General features: G+C 34.6%; 1 protein-coding gene across 1 annotated transcript in view; it reads left to right on the top strand.

Moving 5' to 3' along the window:
* Positions 1–23,027, top strand: part of LOC117507858 — a 198,991-nt gene that overhangs the window by 8,184 nt on the left and 167,780 nt on the right. Inside the window, exon 3 of the mRNA XM_034167641.1 lies at positions 20,094–20,166. Coding sequence (XP_034023532.1) covers positions 20,094–20,166 — 73 coding nt within the window. The remainder of the gene's footprint in view (positions 1–20,093; positions 20,167–23,027) is intronic.

The following is a 23,027-nucleotide window of genomic DNA, read 5'->3' as shown; positions in this document are numbered from 1 at the left end:
GTCTTTTGTTGGATTTGGTTCCATTCACATTTTTTATTTGTTGTCTTTTGTTGGATTTGGTTCCATTCACATTGTTTATTTGTTGTCTTTTGTTGGATTTGGTTCCATTCACATTGTTTATTTGTTCACTTTGTCTTTTGTTGGATTTGGTTCCATTCACATTGTTTATTTGTTGTCTTTTGTTGGATTTGGTTCCATTCACATTGTTTATTTGTTGTCTTTTGTTGGATTTGGTTCCATTCACATTGTTTATTTGTTCACTTTGTCTTTTGTTGGATTTGGTTCCATTCACATTGTTTATTTGTTGTCTTTTGTTGGATTTGATTCCATTCACATTGTTTATTTATTCACTTTGTCTTTTGTTGGATTTGGTTCTGTTCACATTGTTTCTATGTTGTCTTTTGTTGGATTTGGTTCCATTCACATTGTTTATTTGTTGTCTTTTGTTGGATTTGGTTCCATTCACATTGTTTATTTGTTGTCTTTTGTTGGATTTGGTTCCATTCACATTGTTTCTATGTTGTCTTTTGTTGGATTTGATTCCATTCACATTGTTTATTTGTTGTCTTTTGTTGGATTTGGTTCCATTCACATTGTTTCTATGTTGTCTTTTGGAGGATTTGGTTCCGTTCACATTGTTTATTTGTTCACTTTGTCTTTTGTTGGATTTGGTTCCATTCACATTGTTTATTTGTTGACTTTGTCTTTTGTTGGATTTGGTTCCATTCACATTGTTTATTTGTTGACTTTGTCTTTTGTTGGATTTGGTTCCATTCACATTGTTTATTTGTTCACTTTGTCTTTTGTTGGATTTGGTTCCATTCACATTGTTTATTTGTTCACTTTGTCTTTTGTTGGATTTGGTTCCATTCACATTGTTTATTTGTTGTCTTTTGTTGGATTTGGTTCCATTCACATTGTTTATTTGTTGTCTTTTGTTGGACTTGGTTCCATTCACATTGTTTATTTGTTCACTTTGTCTTTTGTTGGATTTGGTTCCATTCACATTGTTTATTTGTTGTCTTTTGTTGGATTTGATTCCATTCACATTGTTTATTTGTTCACTTTGTCTTTTGTTGGATTTGGTTCCATTCACATTGTTTATTTGTTGTCTTTTGTTGGATTTGGTTCCATTCACATTTTTTATTTGTTGTCTTTTGTTGGATTTGGTTCCATTCACATTGTTTATTTGTTGTCTTTTGTTGGATTTGGTTCCATTCACATTGTTTATTTGTTCACTTTGTCTTTTGTTGGATTTGGTTCCATTCACATTGTTTATTTGTTCACTTTGTCTTTTGTTGGATTTGGTTCCATTCACATTGTTTATTTGTTGTCTTTTGTTGGATTTGGTTCCATTCACATTGTTTATTTGTTCACTTTGTCTTTTGTTGGATTTGGTTCCATTCACATTGTTTATTTGTTGTCTTTTGTTGGATTTGGTTCCATTCACATTGTTTATTTGTTCACTTTGTCTTTTGTTGGATTTGGTTCCATTCACATTGTTTATTTGTTCACTTTGTCTTTTGTTGGATTTGGTTCCATTCACATTGTTTATTTGTTGTCTTTTGTTGGACTTGGTTCCATTCACATTGTTTATTTGTTCACTTTGTCTTTTGTTGGATTTGGTTCCATTCACATTGTTTATTTGTTGTCTTTTGTTGGATTTGATTCCATTCACATTGTTTATTTGTTCACTTTGTCTTTTGTTGGATTTGGTTCCATTCACATTGTTTATTTGTTGTCTTTTGTTGGATTTGGTTCCATTCACATTTTTTATTTGTTGTCTTTTGTTGGATTTGGTTCCATTCACATTGTTTATTTGTTGTCTTTTGTTGGATTTGGTTCCATTCACATTGTTTATTTGTTGTCTTTTGTTGGATTTGGTTCCATTCACATTGTTTATTTGTTCACTTTGTCTTTTGTTGGATTTGGTTCCATTCACATTGTTTATTTGTTGTCTTTTGTTGGATTTGGTTCTGTTCACATTGTTTCTATGTTGTCTTTTGTTGGATTTGGTTCCATTCACATTGTTTATTTGTTGTCTTTTGTTGGATTTGGTTCCATTCACATTGTTTATTTGTTCACTTTGTCTTTTGTTGGATTTGGTTCCATTCACATTGTTTATTTGTTGTCTTTTGTTGGATTTGATTCCATTCACATTGTTTATTTGTTCACTTTGTCTTTTGTTGGATTTGGTTCCATTCACATTGTTTATTTGTTCACTTTGTCTTTTGTTGGATTTGGTTCCATTCACATTGTTTATTTGTTGTCTTTTGTTGGATTTGATTCCATTCACATTGTTTATTTGTTCACTTTGTCTTTTGTTGGATTTGGTTCCATTCACATTGTTTATTTGTTGTCTTTTGTTGGATTTGATTCCATTCACATTGTTTATTTATTCACTTTGTCTTTTGTTGGATTTGGTTCTGTTCACATTGTTTCTATGTTGTCTTTTGTTGGATTTGGTTCCATTCACATTGTTTATTTGTTGTCTTTTGTTGGATTTGGTTCCATTCACATTGTTTATTTGTTCACTTTGTCTTTTGTTGGATTTGGTTCCATTCACATTGTTTATTTGTTGTCTTTTGTTGGATTTGATTCCATTCACATTGTTTATTTGTTCACTTTGTCTTTTGTTGGATTTGGTTCCATTCACATTGTTTCTGTGTTGTCTTTTGTTGGATTTGATTCCATTCACATTGTTTATTTGTTCACTTTGTCTTTTGTTGGATTTGGTTCCATTCACATTGTTTATTTGTTGTCTTTGGTTGGATTTGATTCCATTCACATTGTTTATTTGTTGTATTTTGTTGGATTTGGTTCCATTCACATTGTTTATTTGATGTCTTTTGTTGGATTTGGTTCCATTCACATTGTTTCTGTGTTGTCTTTTGTTGGATTTGATTCCATTCACATTGTTTATTTGTTGTCTTTTGTTGGATTTGGTTCCATTCACATTGTTTATTGGTTGTCTTTTGTTGGATTTGGTTCCATTCACATTGTTTATTTGTTGTCTTTTGTTGGATTTGGTTCCATTCACATTGTTTATTGGTTGTCTTTTGTTGGATTTGATTCCATTCACATTGTTTATTTGTTGTATTTTGTTGGATTTGGTTCCATTCACATTGTTTATTTGTTGTCTTTTGTTGGATTTGGTTCCATTCACATTGTTTCTGTGTTGTCTTTTGTTGGATTTGATTCCATTCACATTGTTTATTTGTTGTCTTTTGTTGGATTTGGTTCCATTCACATTGTTTATTTGTTGTCTTTTGTTGGATTTGATTCCATTCACATTGTTTATTTATTCACTTTGTCTTTTGTTGGATTTGGTTCTGTTCACATTGTTTCTATGTTGTCTTTTGTTGGATTTGGTTCCATTCACATTGTTTATTTGTTGTCTTTTGTTGGATTTGGTTCCATTCACATTGTTTATTTGTTGTCTTTTGTTGGATTTGGTTCCATTCACATTGTTTCTATGTTGTCTTTTGTTGGATTTGATTCCATTCACATTGTTTATTTGTTGTCTTTTGTTGGATTTGGTTCCATTCACATTGTTTATTTGTTGTCTTTTGTTGGATTTGGTTCCATTCACATTGTTTCTATGTTGTCTTTTGTTGGATTTGGTTCCATTCACATTGTTTCTATGTTGTCTTTTGGAGGATTTGGTTCCGTTCACATTGTTTATTTGTTCACTTTGTCTTTTGTTGGATTTGGTTCCATTCACATTGTTTATTTGTTGACTTTGTCTTTTGTTGGATTTGGTTCCATTCACATTGTTTATTTGTTGACTTTGTCTTTTGTTGGATTTGGTTCCATTCACATTGTTTATTTGTTCACTTTGTCTTTTGTAGGATTTGGTTCCGTTCACATTGTTTATTTGTTGTCTTTTGGAGGATTTGGTTCCATTCACATTGTTTACTATGTTGTCTTTTGGATGGATTTGGTTCCATTCACATTGTTTCTATGTTGTCCTTTTGGAGGATTTGGTTCCATTCACATTGTTTCTATGTTGTCTTTTGTTGGATTTGGTTCCAGTTCACATTGTTCTATGGTTGTCTTTTGTTGGATTTGGTTCCATTCACATTGTTTCTATGTTGTCTTTTGGGGATTTGGTTCCATTCACATTGTTTCTATGTTGTCTTTTGTTGGATTTGGGTTGCATTCACATTGTTTCTATGTTGTCTTTTGTTGGATTTGGTTCCATTCACATTGTTTCTATGTTGTCTTTTGTTGGATTTGGTTCCATTCACATTGTTTACTATTGTTCACTTTGTCTTTGGAGGATTTGGTTCCATTCACATTGTTTATTGTTGTCGTTTGTTGGATTTGGTTCCATTCACATTGTTTATTTGTTCACTTTGTCTTTTGTTGTATTTGGTTCCATTCACATTGTTTATTTGTTGTCTTTTGTTGGATTTGGTTCCATTCACATTTTTATTTGTTGTCTTTTGTTGGATTTGGTTCCATTCACATTGTTTATTTGTTGTCTTTTGTTGGATTTGGTTCCATTCACATTGTTTATTTGTTCACTTTGTCTTTTGTTGGATTTGGTTCCATTCACATTGTTTATTTGTTGTCTTTTGTTGGATTTGGTGCCATTCACATTGTTTATTTGTTGTCTTTTGTTGGATTTGGTTCCATTCACATTGTTTATTTGTTCACTTTGTCTTTTGTTGGATTTGGTTCCATTCACATTGTTTATTTGTTGTCTTTTGTTGGATTTGATTCCATTCACATTGTTTATTTATTCACTTTGTCTTTTGTTGGATTTGGTTCCATTCACATTGTTTATTTGTTGTCTTTTGTTGGATTTGGTTCCATTCACATTGTTTATTTGTTGTCTTTTGTTGGATTTGGTTCCATTCACATTGTTTCTATGTTGTCTTTTGTTGGATTTGATTCCATTCACATTGTTTATTTGTTCACTTTGTCTTTTGTTGGATTTGGTTCCATTCACATTGTTTATTTGTTGACTTTGTCTTTTGTTGGATTTGGTTCCATTCACATTGTTTATTTGTTGACTTTGTCTTTTGTTGGATTTGGTTCCATTCACATTGTTTATTTGTTCACTTTGTCTTTTGTTGGATTTGGTTCCATTCACATTGTTTATTTGTTCACTTTGTCTTTTGTTGGATTTGGTTCCATTCACATTGTTTATTTGTTGTCTTTTGTTGGATTTGGTTCCATTCACATTGTTTATTTGTTGTCTTTTGTTGGACTTGGTTCCATTCACATTGTTTATTTGTTCACTTTGTCTTTTGTTGGATTTGGTTCCATTCACATTGTTTATTTGTTGTCTTTTGTTGGATTTGATTCCATTCACATTGTTTATTTGTTCACTTTGTCTTTTGTTGGATTTGGTTCCATTCACATTGTTTATTTGTTGTCTTTTGTTGGATTTGGTTCCATTCACATTTTTTATTTGTTGTCTTTTGTTGGATTTGGTTCCATTCACATTGTTTATTTGTTGTCTTTTGTTGGATTTGGTTCCATTCACATTGTTTATTTGTTCACTTTGTCTTTTGTTGGATTTGGTTCCATTCACATTGTTTATTTGTTCACTTTGTCTTTTGTTGGATTTGGTTCCATTCACATTGTTTATTTGTTGTCTTTTGTTGGATTTGGTTCCATTCACATTGTTTATTTGTTGTCTTTTGTTGGACTTGGTTCCATTCACATTGTTTATTTGTTCACTTTGTCTTTTGTTGGATTTGGTTCCATTCACATTGTTTATTTGTTGTCTTTTGTTGGATTTGATTCCATTCACATTGTTTATTTGTTCACTTTGTCTTTTGTTGGATTTGGTTCCATTCACATTGTTTATTTGTTCACTTTGTCTTTTGTTGGATTTGGTTCCATTCACATTGTTTTTTATTTGTTGTCTTTTGTTGGATTTGGTTCCATTCACATTGTTTACTTGTTCACTTTGTCTTTTGTTGGATTTGGTTCCATTCACATTGTTTCTATGTTGTCTTTTGGAGGATTTGGTTCCATTCACATTGTTTACTTGTTCACTTTGTCTTTTGTTGGATTTGGTTCCATTCACATTGTTTACTTGTTCACTTTGTCTTTTGGAGGATTTGTTTCCGTTCACATTGTTTCTATGTTGTCTTTTGTTGGATTTGGTTCCATTCACATTGTTTCTATGTTGTCTTTTGGAGGATTTGTTTCCGTTCACATTGTTTCTATGTTGTCTTTTGTTGGATTTGGTTCCATTCACATTGTTTCTATGTTGTCTTTTGGAGGATTTGGTTCCATTCACATTGTTTCTATGTTGTCTTTTGGAGGATTTGGTTCCATTCACATTGTTTCTATGTTGTCGTTTGTTGGATTTGGTTCCATTCACATTGTTTACTTGTTCACTTTGTCTTTTGGAGGATTTGGTTCCGTTCACATTGTTTATTTGTTGTCTTTTGGAGGATTTGGTTCTGTTCACATTGTTTATTTGTTGTCTTTTGGAGGATTTGTTTCCGTTCACATTGTTTTTTATTTGTTGTCTTTTGTTGGATTTGGTTCCATTCACATTGTTTCTATGTTGTCTTTTGTTGGATTTGGTTCCATTCACATTGTTTCTATGTTGTCTTTTGGAGGATTTGGTTCCATTCACATTGTTTCTATGTTGTCTTTTGTTGGATTTGATTCCATTCACATTGTTTGCTTGTTCACTTTGTCTTTTGTTGGATTTGGTTCCATTCACATTGTTTCTATGTTGTCTTTTGGAGGATTTGGTTCCATTCACATTGTTTGCTTGTTCACTTTGTCTTTTGTTGGATTTGGTTCCATTCACATTGTTTCTATGTTGTCTTTTGTTGGATTTGGTTCCATTCACATTGTTTCTATGTTGTCTTTTGTTGGATTTGGTTCCATTCACATTGTTTCTATGTTGTCTTTTGTTGGATTTGGTTCCATTCACATTGTTTCTATGTTGTCTTTTGGAGGATTTGCTTCCGTTCACATTGTTTACTTGTTCACTTTGTCTTTTGTTTGATTTGGTTCCATTCACATTGTTTCTATGTTGTCTTTTGTTGGATTTGGTTCCATTCACATTGTTTCTATGTTGTCTTTTGTTGGATTTGGTTCCATTCACATTGTTTCTATGTTGTCTTTTGGAGGATTTGCTTCCGTTCACATTGTTTACTTGTTCACTTTGTCTTTTGTTTGATTTGGTTCCGTTCACATTGTTTCTATGTTGTCTTTTGTTGGATTTGGTTCCATTCACATTGTTTCTATGTTGTCTTTTGTTGGATTTGGTTCCATTCACATTGTTTACTTGTTCACTTTGTCTTTTGGAGGATTTGTTTCCGTTCACATTGTTTATTTGTTGTCTTTTGGAGGATTTGGTTCCATTCACATTGTTTACTTGTTCACTTTGTCTTTTGGAGGATTTGTTTCCGTTCACATTGTTTCTATGTTGTCTTTTGTTGGATTTGGTTCCATTCACATTGTTTCTATGTTGTCTTTTGTTGGATTTGGTTCCATTCACATTGTTTCTATGTTGTCTTTTGTTGGATTTGGTTCCATTCACATTGTTTACTTGTTCACTTTGTCTTTTGTTGGATTTGGTTCCATTCACATTGTTTCTATGTTGTCTTTTGTTGGATTTGGTTCCATTCACATTGTTTCTATGTTGTCTTTTGTTGGATTTGGTTCCATTCACATTGTTTCTATGTTGTCTTTTGTTGGATTTGGTTCCATTCACATTGTTTCTATGTTGTCTTTTGGAGGATTTGCTTCCGTTCACATTGTTTACTTGTTCACTTTGTCTTTTGTTTGATTTGGTTCCATTCACATTGTTTCTATGTTGTCTTTTGTTGGATTTGGTTCCATTCACATTGTTTCTATGTTGTCTTTTGGAGGATTTGCTTCCGTTCACATTGTTTACTTGTTCACTTTGTCTTTTGTTTGATTTGGTTCCGTTCACATTGTTTCTATGTTGTCTTTTGTTGGATTTGGTTCCATTCACATTGTTTCTATGTTGTCTTTTGTTGGATTTGGTTCCATTCACATTGTTTACTTGTTCACTTTGTCTTTTGGAGGATTTGTTTCCGTTCACATTGTTTATTTGTTGTCTTTTGGAGGATTTGGTTCCATTCACATTGTTTACTTGTTCACTTTGTCTTTTGGAGGATTTGTTTCCGTTCACATTGTTTCTATGTTGTCTTTTGTTGGATTTGGTTCCATTCACATTGTTTCTATGTTGTCTTTTGTTGGATTTGGTTCCATTCACATTGTTTACTTGTTCACTTTGTCTTTTGTTGGATTTGGTTCCATTCACATTGTTTCTATGTTGTCTTTTGGAGGATTTGGTTCCATTCACATTGTTTACTTGTTCACTTTGTCTTTTGGAGGATTTGGTTCCATTCACATTGTTTACTTGTTCACTTTGTTTTTTGTTGGATTTGGTTCCATTCACATTGTTTCTATGTTGTCTTTTGGAGGATTTGTTTCCGTTCACATTGTTTACTTGTTCACTTTGTTTTTTGTTGGATTTGGTTCTGTTCACATTGTTTATTTGTTGTCTTTTGGAGGATTTGGTTCTGTTCACATTGTTTATTTGTTGTCTTTTGGAGGATTTGGTTCCGTTCACATTGTTTATTTGTTGTCTTTTGGAGGATTTGGTTCTGTTCACATTGTTTATTTGTTGTCTTTTGGAGGATTTTGTTCCTTTCACATTGTTTACTTGTTCACTTTGTTTTTTGTTGGATTTGGTTCCATTCACATTGTTTCTATGTTGTCTTTTGGAGGATTTGTTTCCGTTCACATTGTTTACTTGTTCACTTTGTTTTTTGTTGGATTTGGTTCCGTTCACATTGTTTATTTGTTGTCTTTTGGAGGATTTGGTTCTGTTCACATTGTTTATTTGTTGTCTTTTGTTGGATTTGGTTCCGTTCACATTGTTTCTATGTTGTCTTTTGTTGGATTTGGTTCCATTCACATTGTTTCTATGTTGTCTTTTGTTGGATTTGGTTCCGTTCACATTGTTTATTTGTTGTCTTTTGGAGGATTTGGTTCTGTTCACATTGTTTATTTGTTGTCTTTTGGAGGATTTTGTTCCTTTCACATTGTTTACTTGTTCACTTTGTGTTTTGGAGGATTTGGTTCCGTTCATATTGTTTCTATGTTGTCTTTTGGAGGATTTGGTTCCGTTGACATTGTTTCTATGTTGTCTTTTGGAGGATTTGATTCCATTCACATTGTTTCTATGTTGTCTTTTGGAGGATTTGGTTCCGTTCACATTGTTTATTTGTTGTCTTTTGGAGGATTTGGTTCCGTTCACATTGTTTATTTGTTGTCTTTTGGAGGATTTGGTTCTGTTCACATTGTTTATTTGTTGTCTTTTGGAGGATTTGGTTCCATTCACATTGTTTCTATGTTGTCTTTTGTTGGATTTGGTTCCGTTCACATTGTTTCTATGTTGTCTTTTGTTGGATTTGGTTCCATTCACATTGTTTCTATGTTGTCTTTTGTTGGATTTGGTTCCATTCACATTGTTTCTATGTTGTCTTTTGGAGGATTTGGTTCCATTCACATTGTTTACTTGTTCACTTTGTTTTTTGTTGGATTTGGTTCCATTCACATTGTTTCTATGTTGTCTTTTGGAGGATTTGTTTCCGTTCACATTGTTTCTATGTTGTCTTTTGTTGGATTTCATTCCATTCACATTGTTTCTATGTTGTCTTTTGTTGGATTTGGTTCCATTCACATTGTTTCTATGTTGTCTTTTGTTGGATTTGGTTCCATTCACATTGTTTACTTGTTCACTTTGTCTTTTGGAGGATTTGTTTCCGTTCACATTGTTTATTTGTTGTCTTTTGGAGGATTTGGTTCCATTCACATTGTTTACTTGTTCACTTTGTCTTTTGGAGGATTTGTTTCCGTTCACATTGTTTCTATGTTGTCTTTTGTTGGATTTGGTTCCATTCACATTGTTTCTATGTTGTCTTTTGGAGGATTTGGTTCCATTCACATTGTTTCTATGTTGTCTTTTGTTGGATTTGATTCCATTCACATTGTTTGCTTGTTCTCTTTGTCTTTTGTTGGATTTGGTTCCATTCACATTGTTTCTATGTTGTCTTTTGTTGGATTTGGTTGCATTCACATTGTTTACTTGTTCACTTTGTCTTTTGGAGGATTTGTTTCCGTTCACATTGTTTCTATGTTGTCTTTTGTTGGATTTGGTTCCATTCACATTGTTTCTATGTTGTCTTTTGGAGGATTTGGTTCCATTCACATTGTTTCTATGTTGTCTTTTGTTGGATTTGATTCCATTCACATTGTTTGCTTGTTCACTTTGTCTTTTGTTGGATTTGGTTCCATTCACATTGTTTCTATGTTGTCTTTTGGAGGATTTGGTTCCATTCACATTGTTTGCTTGTTCACTTTGTCTTTTGTTGGATTTGGTTCCATTCACATTGTTTCTATGTTGTCTTTTGTTGGATTTGGTTCCATTCACATTGTTTACTTGTTCACTTTGTCTTTTGGAGGATTTGTTTCCGTTCACATTGTTTATTTGTTGTCTTTTGGAGGATTTGGTTCCATTCACATTGTTTACTTGTTCACTTTGTCTTTTGGAGGATTTGTTTCCGTTCACATTGTTTCTATGTTGTCTTTTGTTGGATTTGGTTCCATTCACATTGTTTCTATGTTGTCTTTTGTTGGATTTGGTTCCATTCACATTGTTTACTTGTTCACTTTGTCTTTTGTTGGATTTGGTTCCATTCACATTGTTTCTATGTTGTCTTTTGGAGGATTTGGTTCCATTCACATTGTTTACTTGTTCACTTTGTCTTTTGGAGGATTTGGTTCCATTCACATTGTTTACTTGTTCACTTTGTTTTTTGTTGGATTTGGTTCCATTCACATTGTTTCTATGTTGTCTTTTGGAGGATTTGTTTCCGTTCACATTGTTTACTTGTTCACTTTGTTTTTTGTTGGATTTGGTTCCGTTCACATTGTTTATTTGTTGTCTTTTGGAGGATTTGGTTCTGTTCACATTGTTTATTTGTTGTCTTTTGGAGGATTTTGTTCCTTTCACATTGTGTACTTGTTCACTTTGTGTTTTGGAGGATTTGGTTCCGTTCATATTGTTTCTATGTTGTCTTTTGGAGGATTTGGTTCCGTTGACATTGTTTCTATGTTGTCTTTTGGAGGATTTGATTCCATTCACATTGTTTCTATGTTGTCTTTTGGAGGATTTGGTTCCGTTCACATTGTTTATTTGTTGTCTTTTGGAGGATTTGGTTCCGTTCATATTGTTTCTATGTTGTCTTTTGGAGGATTTGATTCCATTCACATTGTTTCTATGTTGTCTTTTGGAGGATTTGGTTCCGTTCACATTGTTTATTTGTTGTCTTTTGGAGGATTTGGTTCCGTTCACATTGTTTATTTGTTGTCTTTTGGAGGATTTGGTTCTGTTCACATTGTTTATTTGTTGTCTTTTGGAGGATTTGGTTCCATTCACATTGTTTCTATGTTGTCTTTTGGAGGATTTGGTTCCATTCACATTGTTTCTATGTTGTCTTTTGTTGGATTTGGTTCCGTTCACATTGTTTCTATGTTGTCTTTTGTTGGATTTGGTTCCATTCACATTGTTTCTATGTTGTCTTTTGTTGGATTTGGTTCCGTTCACATTGTTTATTTGTTGTCTTTTGGAGGATTTGGTTCTGTTCACATTGTTTATTTGTTGTCTTTTGGAGGATTTTGTTCCTTTCACATTGTTTACTTGTTCACTTTGTGTTTTGGAGGATTTGGTTCCGTTCATATTGTTTCTATGTTGTCTTTTGGAGGATTTGGTTCCGTTGACATTGTTTCTATGTTGTCTTTTGGAGGATTTGATTCCATTCACATTGTTTCTATGTTGTCTTTTGGAGGATTTGGTTCCGTTCACATTGTTTATTTGTTGTCTTTTGGAGGATTTGGTTCCGTTCACATTGTTTATTTGTTGTCTTTTGGAGGATTTGGTTCTGTTCACATTGTTTATTTGTTGTCTTTTGGAGGATTTGGTTCCATTCACATTGTTTCTATGTTGTCTTTTGGAGGATTTGGTTCCATTCACATTGTTTCTATGTTGTCTTTTGTTGGATTTGGTTCCGTTCACATTGTTTCTATGTTGTCTTTTGTTGGATTTGGTTCCATTCACATTGTTTCTATGTTGTCTTTTGTTGGATTTGGTTCCATTCACATTGTTTCTATGTTGTCTTTTGGAGGATTTGGTTCCATTCACATTGTTTACTTGTTCACTTTGTCTTTTGTTGGATTTGGTTCCATTCACATTGTTTCTATGTTGTCTTTTGGAGGATTTGTTTCCGTTCACATTGTTTCTATGTTGTCTTTTGTTGGATTTGGTTCCATTCACATTGTTTCTATGTTGTCTTTTGTTGGATTTGGTTCCATTCACATTGTTTCTATGTTGTCTTTTGTTGGATTTGGTTCCATTCACATTGTTTCTATGTTGTCTTTTGTTGGATTTGGTTCCATTCACATTGTTTACTTGTTCACTTTGTCTTTTGGAGGATTTGTTTCCGTTCACATTGTTTATTTGTTGTCTTTTGGAGGATTTGGTTCCATTCACATTGTTTACTTGTTCACTTTGTCTTTTGGAGGATTTGTTTCCGTTCACATTGTTTCTATGTTGTCTTTTGTTGGATTTGGTTCCATTCACATTGTTTCTATGTTGTCTTTTGGAGGATTTGGTTCCATTCACATTGTTTCTATGTTGTCTTTTGTTGGATTTGATTCCATTCACATTGTTTGCTTGTTCACTTTGTCTTTTGTTGGATTTGGTTCCATTCACATTGTTTACTTGTTCACTTTGTCTTTTGGAGGATTTGTTTCCGTTCACATTGTTTCTATGTTGTCTTTTGTTGGATTTGGTTGCATTCACATTGTTTACTTGTTCACTTTGTCTTTTGGAGGATTTGTTTCCGTTCACATTGTTTCTATGTTGTCTTTTGTTGGATTTGGTTCCATTCACATTGTTTACTTGTTCACTTTGTCTTTTGGAGGATTTGTTTCCGTTCACATTGTTTCTATGTTGTCTTTTGTTGGATTTGGTTCCATTCACATTGTTTCTATGTTGTCTTTTGGAGGATTTGTTTCCGTTCACATTGTTTCTATGTTGTCTTTTGTTGCATTCACATTGTTTCTATGTTGTCTTTTGTTGGATTTGGTTCCATTCACATTGTTTACTTGTTCACTTTGTCTTTTGGAGGATTTGTTTCCGTTCACATTGTTTATTTGTTGTCTTTTGGAGGATTTGGTTCCATTCACATTGTTTACTTGTTCACTTTGTCTTTTGGAGGATTTGTTTCCGTTCACATTGTTTCTATGTTGTCTTTTGTTGGATTTGGTTCCATTCACATTGTTTCTATGTTGTCTTTTGGAGGATTTGGTTCCATTCACATTGTTTACTTGTTCACTTTGTTTTTTGTTGGATTTGGTTCCATTCACATTGTTTCTATGTTGTCTTTTGGAGGATTTGTTTCCGTTCACATTGTTTCTATGTTGTCTTTTGTTGGATTTGGTTCCATTCACATTGTTTCTATGTTGTCTTTTGTTGGATTTGGTTCCATTCACATTGTTTCTATGTTGTCTTTTGTTGGATTTGGTTCCATTCACATTGTTTCTATGTTGTCTTTTGTTGGATTTGGTTCCATTCACATTGTTTACTTGTTCACTTTGTCTTTTGGAGGATTTGTTTCCGTTCACATTGTTTATTTGTTGTCTTTTGGAGGATTTGGTTCCATTCACATTGTTTACTTGTTCACTTTGTCTTTTGGAGGATTTGTTTCCGTTCACATTGTTTCTATGTTGTCTTTTGTTGGATTTGGTTCCATTCACATTGTTTCTATGTTGTCTTTTGGAGGATTTGGTTCCATTCACATTGTTTCTATGTTGTCTTTTGTTGGATTTGATTCCATTCACATTGTTTGCTTGTTCACTTTGTCTTTTGTTGGATTTGGTTCCATTCACATTGTTTCTATGTTGTCTTTTGTTGGATTTGGTTGCATTCACATTGTTTACTTGTTCACTTTGTCTTTTGGAGGATTTGTTTCCGTTCACATTGTTTCTATGTTGTCTTTTGTTGGATTTGGTTCCATTCACATTGTTTCTATGTTGTCTTTTGGAGGATTTGGTTCCATTCACATTGTTTCTATGTTGTCTTTTGTTGGATTTGATTCCATTCACATTGTTTGCTTGTTCACTTTGTCTTTTGTTGGATTTGGTTCCATTCACATTGTTTCTATGTTGTCTTTTGGAGGATTTGGTTCCATTCACATTGTTTGCTTGTTCACTTTGTCTTTTGTTGGATTTGGTTCCATTCACATTGTTTCTATGTTGTCTTTTGTTGGATTTGGTTCCATTCACATTGTTTACTTGTTCACTTTGTCTTTTGGAGGATTTGTTTCCGTTCACATTGTTTATTTGTTGTCTTTTGGAGGATTTGGTTCCATTCACATTGTTTACTTGTTCACTTTGTCTTTTGGATGATTTGTTTCCGTTCACATTGTTTCTATGTTGTCTTTTGTTGGATTTGGTTCCATTCACATTGTTTCTATGTTGTCTTTTGTTGGATTTGGTTCCATTCACATTGTTTCTATGTTGTCTTTTGTTGGATTTGGTTCCATTCACATTGTTTCTATGTTGTCTTTTGTTGGATTTGGTTCCATTCACATTGTTTCTATGTTGTCTTTTGGAGGATTTGCTTCCGTTCACATTGTTTACTTGTTCACTTTGTCTTTTGTTTGATTTGGTTCCATTCACATTGTTTCTATGTTGTCTTTTGTTGGATTTGGTTCCATTCACATTGTTTCCATGTTGTCTTTTGTTGGATTTGGTTCCATTCACATTGTTTCTATGTTGTCTTTTGGAGGATTTGCTTCCGTTCACATTGTTTACTTGTTCACTTTGTCTTTTGTTGGATTTGGTTCCATTCACATTGTTTCTATGTTGTCTTTTGGAGGATTTGGTTCCATTCACATTGTTTGCTTGTTCACTTTGTCTTTTGTTGGATTTGGTTCCATTCACATTGTTTCTATGTTGTCTTTTGTTGGATTTGGTTCCATTCACATTGTTTACTTGTTCACTTTGTCTTTTGGAGGATTTGTTTCCGTTCACATTGTTTATTTGTTGTCTTTTGGAGGATTTGGTTCCATTCACATTGTTTACTTGTTCACTTTGTCTTTTGGATGATTTGTTTCCGTTCACATTGTTTCTATGTTGTCTTTTGTTGGATTTGGTTCCATTCACATTGTTTCTATGTTGTCTTTTGTTGGATTTGGTTCCATTCACATTGTTTGCTTGTTCACTTTGTCTTTTGTTTGATTTGGTTCCATTCACATTGTTTCTATGTTGTCTTTTGTTGGATTTGGTTCCATTCACATTGTTTCCATGTTGTCTTTTGTTGGATTTGGTTCCATTCACATTGTTTCTATGTTGTCTTTTGGAGGATTTGCTTCCGTTCACATTGTTTACTTGTTCACTTTGTCTTTTGTTGGATTTGGTTCCATTCACATTGTTTCTATGTTGTCTTTTGGAGGATTTGGTTCCATTCACATTGTTTGCTTGTTCACTTTGTCTTTTGTTGGATTTGGTTCCATTCACATTGTTTCTATGTTGTCTTTTGTTGGATTTGGTTCCATTCACATTGTTTACTTGTTCACTTTGTCTTTTGGAGGATTTGTTTCCGTTCACATTGTTTATTTGTTGTCTTTTGGAGGATTTGGTTCCATTCACATTGTTTACTTGTTCACTTTGTCTTTTGGATGATTTGTTTCCGTTCACATTGTTTCTATGTTGTCTTTTGTTGGATTTGGTTCCATTCACATTGTTTCTATGTTGTCTTTTGTTGGATTTGGTTCCATTCACATTGTTTCTATGTTGTCTTTTGGAGGATTTGGTTCCATTCACATTGTTTGCTTGTTCACTTTGTCTTTTGTTGGATTTGGTTCCATTCACATTGTTTCTATGTTGTCTTTTGGAGGATTTGGTTCCATTCACATTGTTTGCTTGTTCACTTTGTCTTTTGTTGGATTTGGTTCCATTCACATTGTTTCTATGTTGTCTTTTGTTGGATTTGGTTCCATTCACATTGTTTACTTGTTCACTTTGTCTTTTGGAGGATTTGTTTCCGTTCACATTGTTTATTTGTTGTCTTTTGGAGGATTTGGTTCCATTCACATTGTTTCTATGTTGTCTTTTGTTGGATTTGGTTCCATTCACATTGTTTACTTGTTCACTTTGTCTTTTGTTGGATTTGGTTCCATTCACATTGTTTCTATGTTGTCTTTTGTTGGATTTGGTTCCATTCACATTGTTTCTATGTTGTCTTTTGTTGGATTTGGTTCCATTCACATTGTTTCTATGTTGTCTTTTGTTGGATTTGGTTCCATTCACATTGTTTCTATGTTGTCTTTTGGAGGATTTGCTTCCGTTCACATTGTTTACTTGTTCACTTTGTCTTTTGTTTGATTTGGTTCCATTCACATTGTTTCTATGTTGTCTTTTGTTGGATTTGGTTCCATTCACATTGTTTCCATGTTGTCTTTTGTTGGATTTGGTTCCATTCACATTGTTTCTATGTTGTCTTTTGTTGGATTTGGTTCCATTCACATTGTTTACTTGTTCACTTTGTCTTTTGTTGGATTTGGTTCCATTCACATTGTTTCTATGTTGTCTTTTGTTGGATTTGGTTCCATTCACATTGTTTCTATGTTGTCTTTTGTTGGATTTGGTTCCATTCACATTGTTTCTATGTTGTCTTTTGTTGGATTTGGTTCCATTCACATTGTTTCTATGTTGTCTTTTGGAGGATTTGCTTCCGTTCACATTGTTTACTTGTTCACTTTGTCTTTTGTTTGATTTGGTTCCATTCACATTGTTTCTATGTTGTCTTTTGTTGGATTTGGTTCCATTCACATTGTTTCCATGTTGTCTTTTGTTGGATTTGGTTCCATTCACATTGTTTCTATGTTGTCTTTTGGAGGATTTGCTTCCGTTCACATTGTTTACTTGTTCACTTTGTCTTTTGTTTGATTTGGTTCCGTTCACATTGTTTCTATGTTGTCTTTTGTTGGATTTGGTTCCATTCACATTGTTTCTATGTTGTCTTTTGGAGGATTTGGTTCCATTCACATTGTTTACTTGTTCACTTTGTCTTTTGGAGGATTTGTTTCCGTTCACATTGTTTATTTGTTGTCTTTTGGAGGATTTGGTTCCATTCACATTGTTTACTTGTTCACTTTGTCTTTTGGAGGATTTGTTTCCGTTCACATTGTTTCTATGTTGTCTTTTGTTGGATTTGGTTCCATTCACATTGTTTCTATGTTGTCTTTTGTTGGATTTGGTTCCATTCACATTGTTTACTTGTTCACTTTGTCTTTTGTTGGATTTGGTTCCATTCACATTGTTTCTATGTTGTCTTTTGTTGGATTTGGTTCCATTCACATTGTTTCTATGTTGTCTTTTGGAGGATTTGCTTCCGTTCACATTGTTTACTTGTTCACTTTGTCTTTTGTTTGATTTGGTTCCATTCACATTGTTTCTATGTTGTCTTTTGTTGGATTTGGTTCCATTCACATTGTTTCTATGTTGTCTTTTGTTGGATTTGGTTCCATTCACATTGTTTACTTGTTCACTTTGTCTTTTGTTGGATTTGGTTCCATTCACATTGTTTCTATGTTGTCTTTTGTTGGATTTGGTTCCATTCACATTGTTTCTATGTTGTCTTTTGTTGGATTTGGTTCCATTCACATTGTTTACTTGTTCACTTTGTCTTTTGTTGGATTTGGTTCCATTCACATTGTTTCTATGTTGTCTTTTGTTGGATTTGGTTCCATTCACATTGTTTCTATGTTGTCTTTTGTTGGATTTGGTTCCATTCACATTGTTTCTATGTTGTCTTTTGTTGGATTTGGTTCCATTCACATTGTTTCTATGTTGTCTTTTGTTGGATTTGGTTCCATTCACATTGTTTCTATGTTGTCTTTTGGAGGATTTGCTTCCGTTCACATTGTTTACTTGTTCACTTTGTCTTTTGTTTGATTTGGTTCCATTCACATTGTTTCTATGTTGTCTTTTGTTGGATTTGGTTCCATTCACATTGTTTCTATGTTGTCTTTTGTTGGATTTGGTTTCATTCACATTGTTTCTATGTTGTCTTTTGGAGGATTTGCTTCCGTTCACATTGTTTACTTGTTCACTTTGTCTTTTGTTTGATTTGGTTCCGTTCACATTGTTTCTATGTTGTCTTTTGTTGGATTTGGTTCCATTCACATTGTTTCTATGTTGTCTTTTGGAGGATTTGGTTCCATTCACATTGTTTACTTGTTCACTTTGTCTTTTGGAGGATTTGTTTCTGTTCACATTGTTTACTTGTTCACTTTGTCTTTTGGAGGATTTGGTTCCGTTCACATTGTTTCTATGTTGTCTTTTGGAGGATTTGGTTCCATTCACATTGTTTCTATGTTGTCTTTTGGAGGATTTGTTTCTGTTCACATTGTTTACTTGTTCACTTTGTCTTTTGTTGGATTTGGTTCCATTCACATTGTTTCTATGTTGTCTTTTGTTGGATTTGGTTCCATTCACATTGTTTACTTGTTCACTTTGTCTTTTGGAGGATTTGTTTCCGTTCACATTGTTTCTATGTTGTCGTTTGTTGGATTTGGTTCCATTCACATTGTTTCTATGTTGTCTTTTGGAGGATTTGGTTCCATTCACATTGTTTCTATGTTGTCTTTTGTTGGATTTGATTCCATTCACATTGTTTGCTTGTTCACTTTGTCTTTTGTTGGATTTGGTTCCATTCACATTGTTTCTATGTTGTCTTTTGTTGGATTTGGTTCCATTCACATTGTTTCTATGTTGTCTTTTGTTGGATTTGGTTCCATTCACATTGTTTGCTTGTTCACTTTGTCTTTTGGAGGATTTGTTTCCGTTCACATTGTTTCTATGTTGTCTTTTGTTGGATTTGGTTCCATTCACATTGTTTCTATGTTGTCTTTTGGAGGATTTGGTTCCATTCACATTGTTTCTATGTTGTCTTTTGTTGGATTTGATTCCATTCACATTGTTTGCTTGTTCACTTTGTCTTTTGGAGGATTTGGTTCCGTTCACATTGTTTATTTGTTGTCTTTTGGAGGATTTGGTTCCATTCACATTGTTTCTATGTTGTCTTTTGGAGGATTTGGTTCCATTCACATTGTTTATTTGTTGTCTTTTGGAGGATTTGGTTCCATTCACATTGTTTCTATGTTGTCTTTTGGAGGATTTGGTTCCATTCACATTGTTTATTTGTTTACTTTGGACTTTTGAGGAGTTTTAGATTTGGAAGTCACTTTGAACTGTTGGTCATTCATTGACACCAGGAAAAATAAAACCTGTTTCTTACACCTAAGCCCTGTGTTTGCTGCTTGCATATTGGGTTCCAGTCTTAGTCTTCGTGGTCCTTCACTGTAACTCAAACTCAACCCTTTTATTTCCTGTTAATTATGTAATTTTTTAATGTTTATTTCCTGTCTTAATCTATTCATAAATTGTTTAGAGTGTTATCATATACACACTATTATTTTTATTATTGTTATTACTTCTATTTTGTCATTTGATTTTTAAATTGACCACAATGGAAATAAGTGTTTTCACCTTCTTGTGTTATCCATGTATTTTAACCTGTTTAAAATTATATGCACTGACACTCACACTTTTAATATAAAGATGATTTACTGACCCCTGCTGGAAAGGTTTGCAAGTCCAAAATGTAATTATCACTGACAGGACGAATTTGTTTCTCAAAAGCTATTCATCCTGTCAATGTTCCATTTTGACGCTATTCTTCCTTGACCCAAAATACATAAATACACAAAACAGCAAATCGATCAAGACACACACACACACACACACACACACACACACACACACACACACACACACACACACACACACACACACACACACACACACACACACACACACACACACACACACACACACACACACACACACACACACACACACACACACACACAAAGGCCACCTGACTGTCAAAGTCTCCATTCTATTCTCGTGTTGTCCTGAGTTTTCACTTTCCAGTGCGGCAGGTGGCGCTGTGGACTGACGGCCATTAAAGTCAGCGAAGAAGAAGAGATGAGCGAAGCAGCGGGCCTTCCTTTAGTAAGTACATTTTTACAATCATACATTAATGCTGTTTTAAGGTTAATGCTGTGTGATACAGCACGTTATGTCAGCGCAGGTGTTTTACTGTCTTATTAAAACAAGCGGTTGTTTTTCTGAAATTTGCCTGTGTGATTGGCGGCTAAGCTAGCTGACGAGCTAAACGTCAGTTTAAAACTAAACACTTTTCAACCAGAGTGTTTAAATCAGTAAAACTTATTTTGGAGCTGTTCTGCCTCAGTGTGAACGCTCCCGCTCGCTCGTTTGCTTTTTTTTCTTTTTATTATTTTATGTATGTGCGCCTATTTTCGTTTTTATCTTGTCTTTTGGTTTGGTTTTATTTGTTGTTTTTTTTTCTTGGCCGCACAGTTCTTCATGTCAGTCAGTGGGCGTGGTCAAAGTGCAGCCACGTGACATTTTAGATCTCAAACGCTCACTTTTGTCCACTGTGTGCAGATAAACAGTAGGAATCGTTAGTATGTTGAGGTGTGGAATTAATGTTGTGCGTGACGTCTGCTACTGTTTTTGTTTTGTGCGTCAGACAGATGTTACGGTTCATCCTCAAAGTATTCACAGCGCTTCACTTTGTCCACATTTTATGTTACAGCCTTGTTTTCCAAATTGGATGGAATTCATTTTTCCCTCAGAATTCTTCTCATGACATCCCATAATGACAAAATGAAAAGTTTTTTTTTTTTAGTTTTTGTAAACCTATTAAAAATATAAAACTCAGAAATCACTCGTCCATAAGTATTCACAGCCTTTGTTCAGTACTTTGTTGATGCACCTTTGGCAGCAATTTCAGCCTCAAGTCTTCTTGAATCTGATGCCACAAGCTTGGTGCACCTATCTTTGGGCAGTTTTGTCCATTCCTCTTTACAGCACCTCTCAAGCTCCATCAGGTTGGATGGGCAGCGTCGGTGCACAGACATTTTCAGATCTCTCCTGAGATGTTCAATCGGATTCAGGTCTGGGCTCTGGCTGGGCCACTCAAGGACATTCACAGAGTTGTCCTGAAGACACTCCTTTGATATCTTGGCTGTGTGTTTAGGGTCATCGCCCTGCTGAAAGATGAACCATCGCCCCAGTCTGAGGTGAAGAGCGCTCTGGAGCAGGTTTTCATCCAGGATGTCTCTGTACATTGCTGCATTCATCTTTCCCTCAATCCTGACTAGTCTCCCAGTTCCTGCTGCTGAAAAACATCCCCACAGCATGATGCTGCCACCACCATGCTTCACTGTAGGGATGGTGCCTGGTTTCCTCTGGAGTCCCTTTATTCAGAGTAGTTTCATTTCATATATAGCGCCAAATTGCAACAAAGTTGCCTCAAGTCGCTTCACAGAAGTAAGGTCTCACCTTACGAACCCCTAGAGCAAGCACGAGAGCAGCGACAGATGAGCCAGAAATGGCACATGACCAACTCGTGGTACCATCTTGGTTCCAAAATAGCGTTGGCTGTTAATCTGTCTGCATGTAAATCCAGCTATTTTATTTATTTATCCACTGAAAATGCTGGGTTGTTGTGCATTTGGAGGCACAAATGGACACAACAAGGGGTTCAAGATGTACAGATTCCCTTCAGATCCCAACAGAAGAGAAAATTGGGAAAATAAAGTCAGCCATGTGGGATGGAAGCGACTTCATTGTCAGTTTTGAGAGGTAAATTCAGTGTTTAGTCCCATGTACAATAAAACTCGCCTAAACCGCTATTGTATAAACCAGATGTTTTTGTATGGTTTTCCATGTAATAAACACCGTACCTTTGGAGGTGATAATTGTAGAAAGAAAAGCTTGTTGAGGGTCAAATTAATCCATATTAAAGCGTAATCTAGTGATGGAGAACTTTAAAACGGTTACGCATGTCATTGTATGACACAGCTGTGCAGAAGCATAAATCAGGCTTTAAATTAAATAAATCATCATAAATTGTAAATTTGATAGCTTAACTATTTTTATATTTATTTTGATAGTACCTGTTCCCAAATGTATTGCTGTATGTGGTTAAATTATTTAAAAAATGTTGAAAACATAAAAGGTTCTTTCAGTAGTTCATCACAGTTGGCCCCAAAATGGCACTGTGTTCTCAGTTGATGCCACTCTCTCAATAAAGGGACTCTGGTTTCCTCCAAACATGACGCCTGGCGTTCACACCAAAGAGTTCAATCTTTGTCTCATCAGACCAGAGAATTTTGTTTCTCCTGGTCTGAGAGTCCTTCAGGTGCCTTTTGTCAAACTCCAAGTGGGCTGCCATGTGCCTTTTACTAAGGAGTGGCTTCCGTCTGGCCACTCTACCATACAGGTCTGATTGGTGGATTGCTGCAGAGATGGTTGTCCTTCTGGAAGGTTCTCCTCTCTCCACAGAGGAACGCTGGAGCTCTGACAGAGTGACCATCGGGTTTTTTGGTCATCTCCCTGACTAAGGTCCTTCTCCCCCAGTCGCTCAGTTTAGATGGGCGTCCAGCTCTAGGAAGAGTCCTGGTGGATCTGAACTTCTTCCATTTACAGATGATGGAGGCCACTGTGCTCTTTAGGGCCTTCAAAGCAGCAGAAATGTTCCTGTACCCTTCCCCAGATTTGTGCCTCCAGACAATCCTGTCTCAGAGGTCTACAGACTATTCCTTTGACTTCATGCTTGGTTTGTGATCTGACTGTCAAATGTGGGACCTTATATGTAGACAGGTGTGTGTCTTTCCAAATCATGTTCAGTCAACTGAATTTACCCCAGGTGGACTCCAATGAAGCTGTAGAAACATCTCAGGGATGATCAGTGGAAACAGGAGGCTCCTGAGCTCAATTTGAGCTTCATGGCAAAGACTGTGAATACGTATCGACATGTGTTTTTAACCTTTTTCACATTGTTA

This window comes from Thalassophryne amazonica, chromosome 3 (genome assembly GCF_902500255.1).
Source record: "Thalassophryne amazonica chromosome 3, fThaAma1.1, whole genome shotgun sequence".
In the NCBI taxonomy this organism is placed as follows: domain Eukaryota; kingdom Metazoa; phylum Chordata; class Actinopteri; order Batrachoidiformes; family Batrachoididae; genus Thalassophryne; species Thalassophryne amazonica.
The sequence above is the reverse complement of the archived record's forward strand: the minus strand, read 5'-3'. Positions and strand labels throughout refer to the sequence as shown.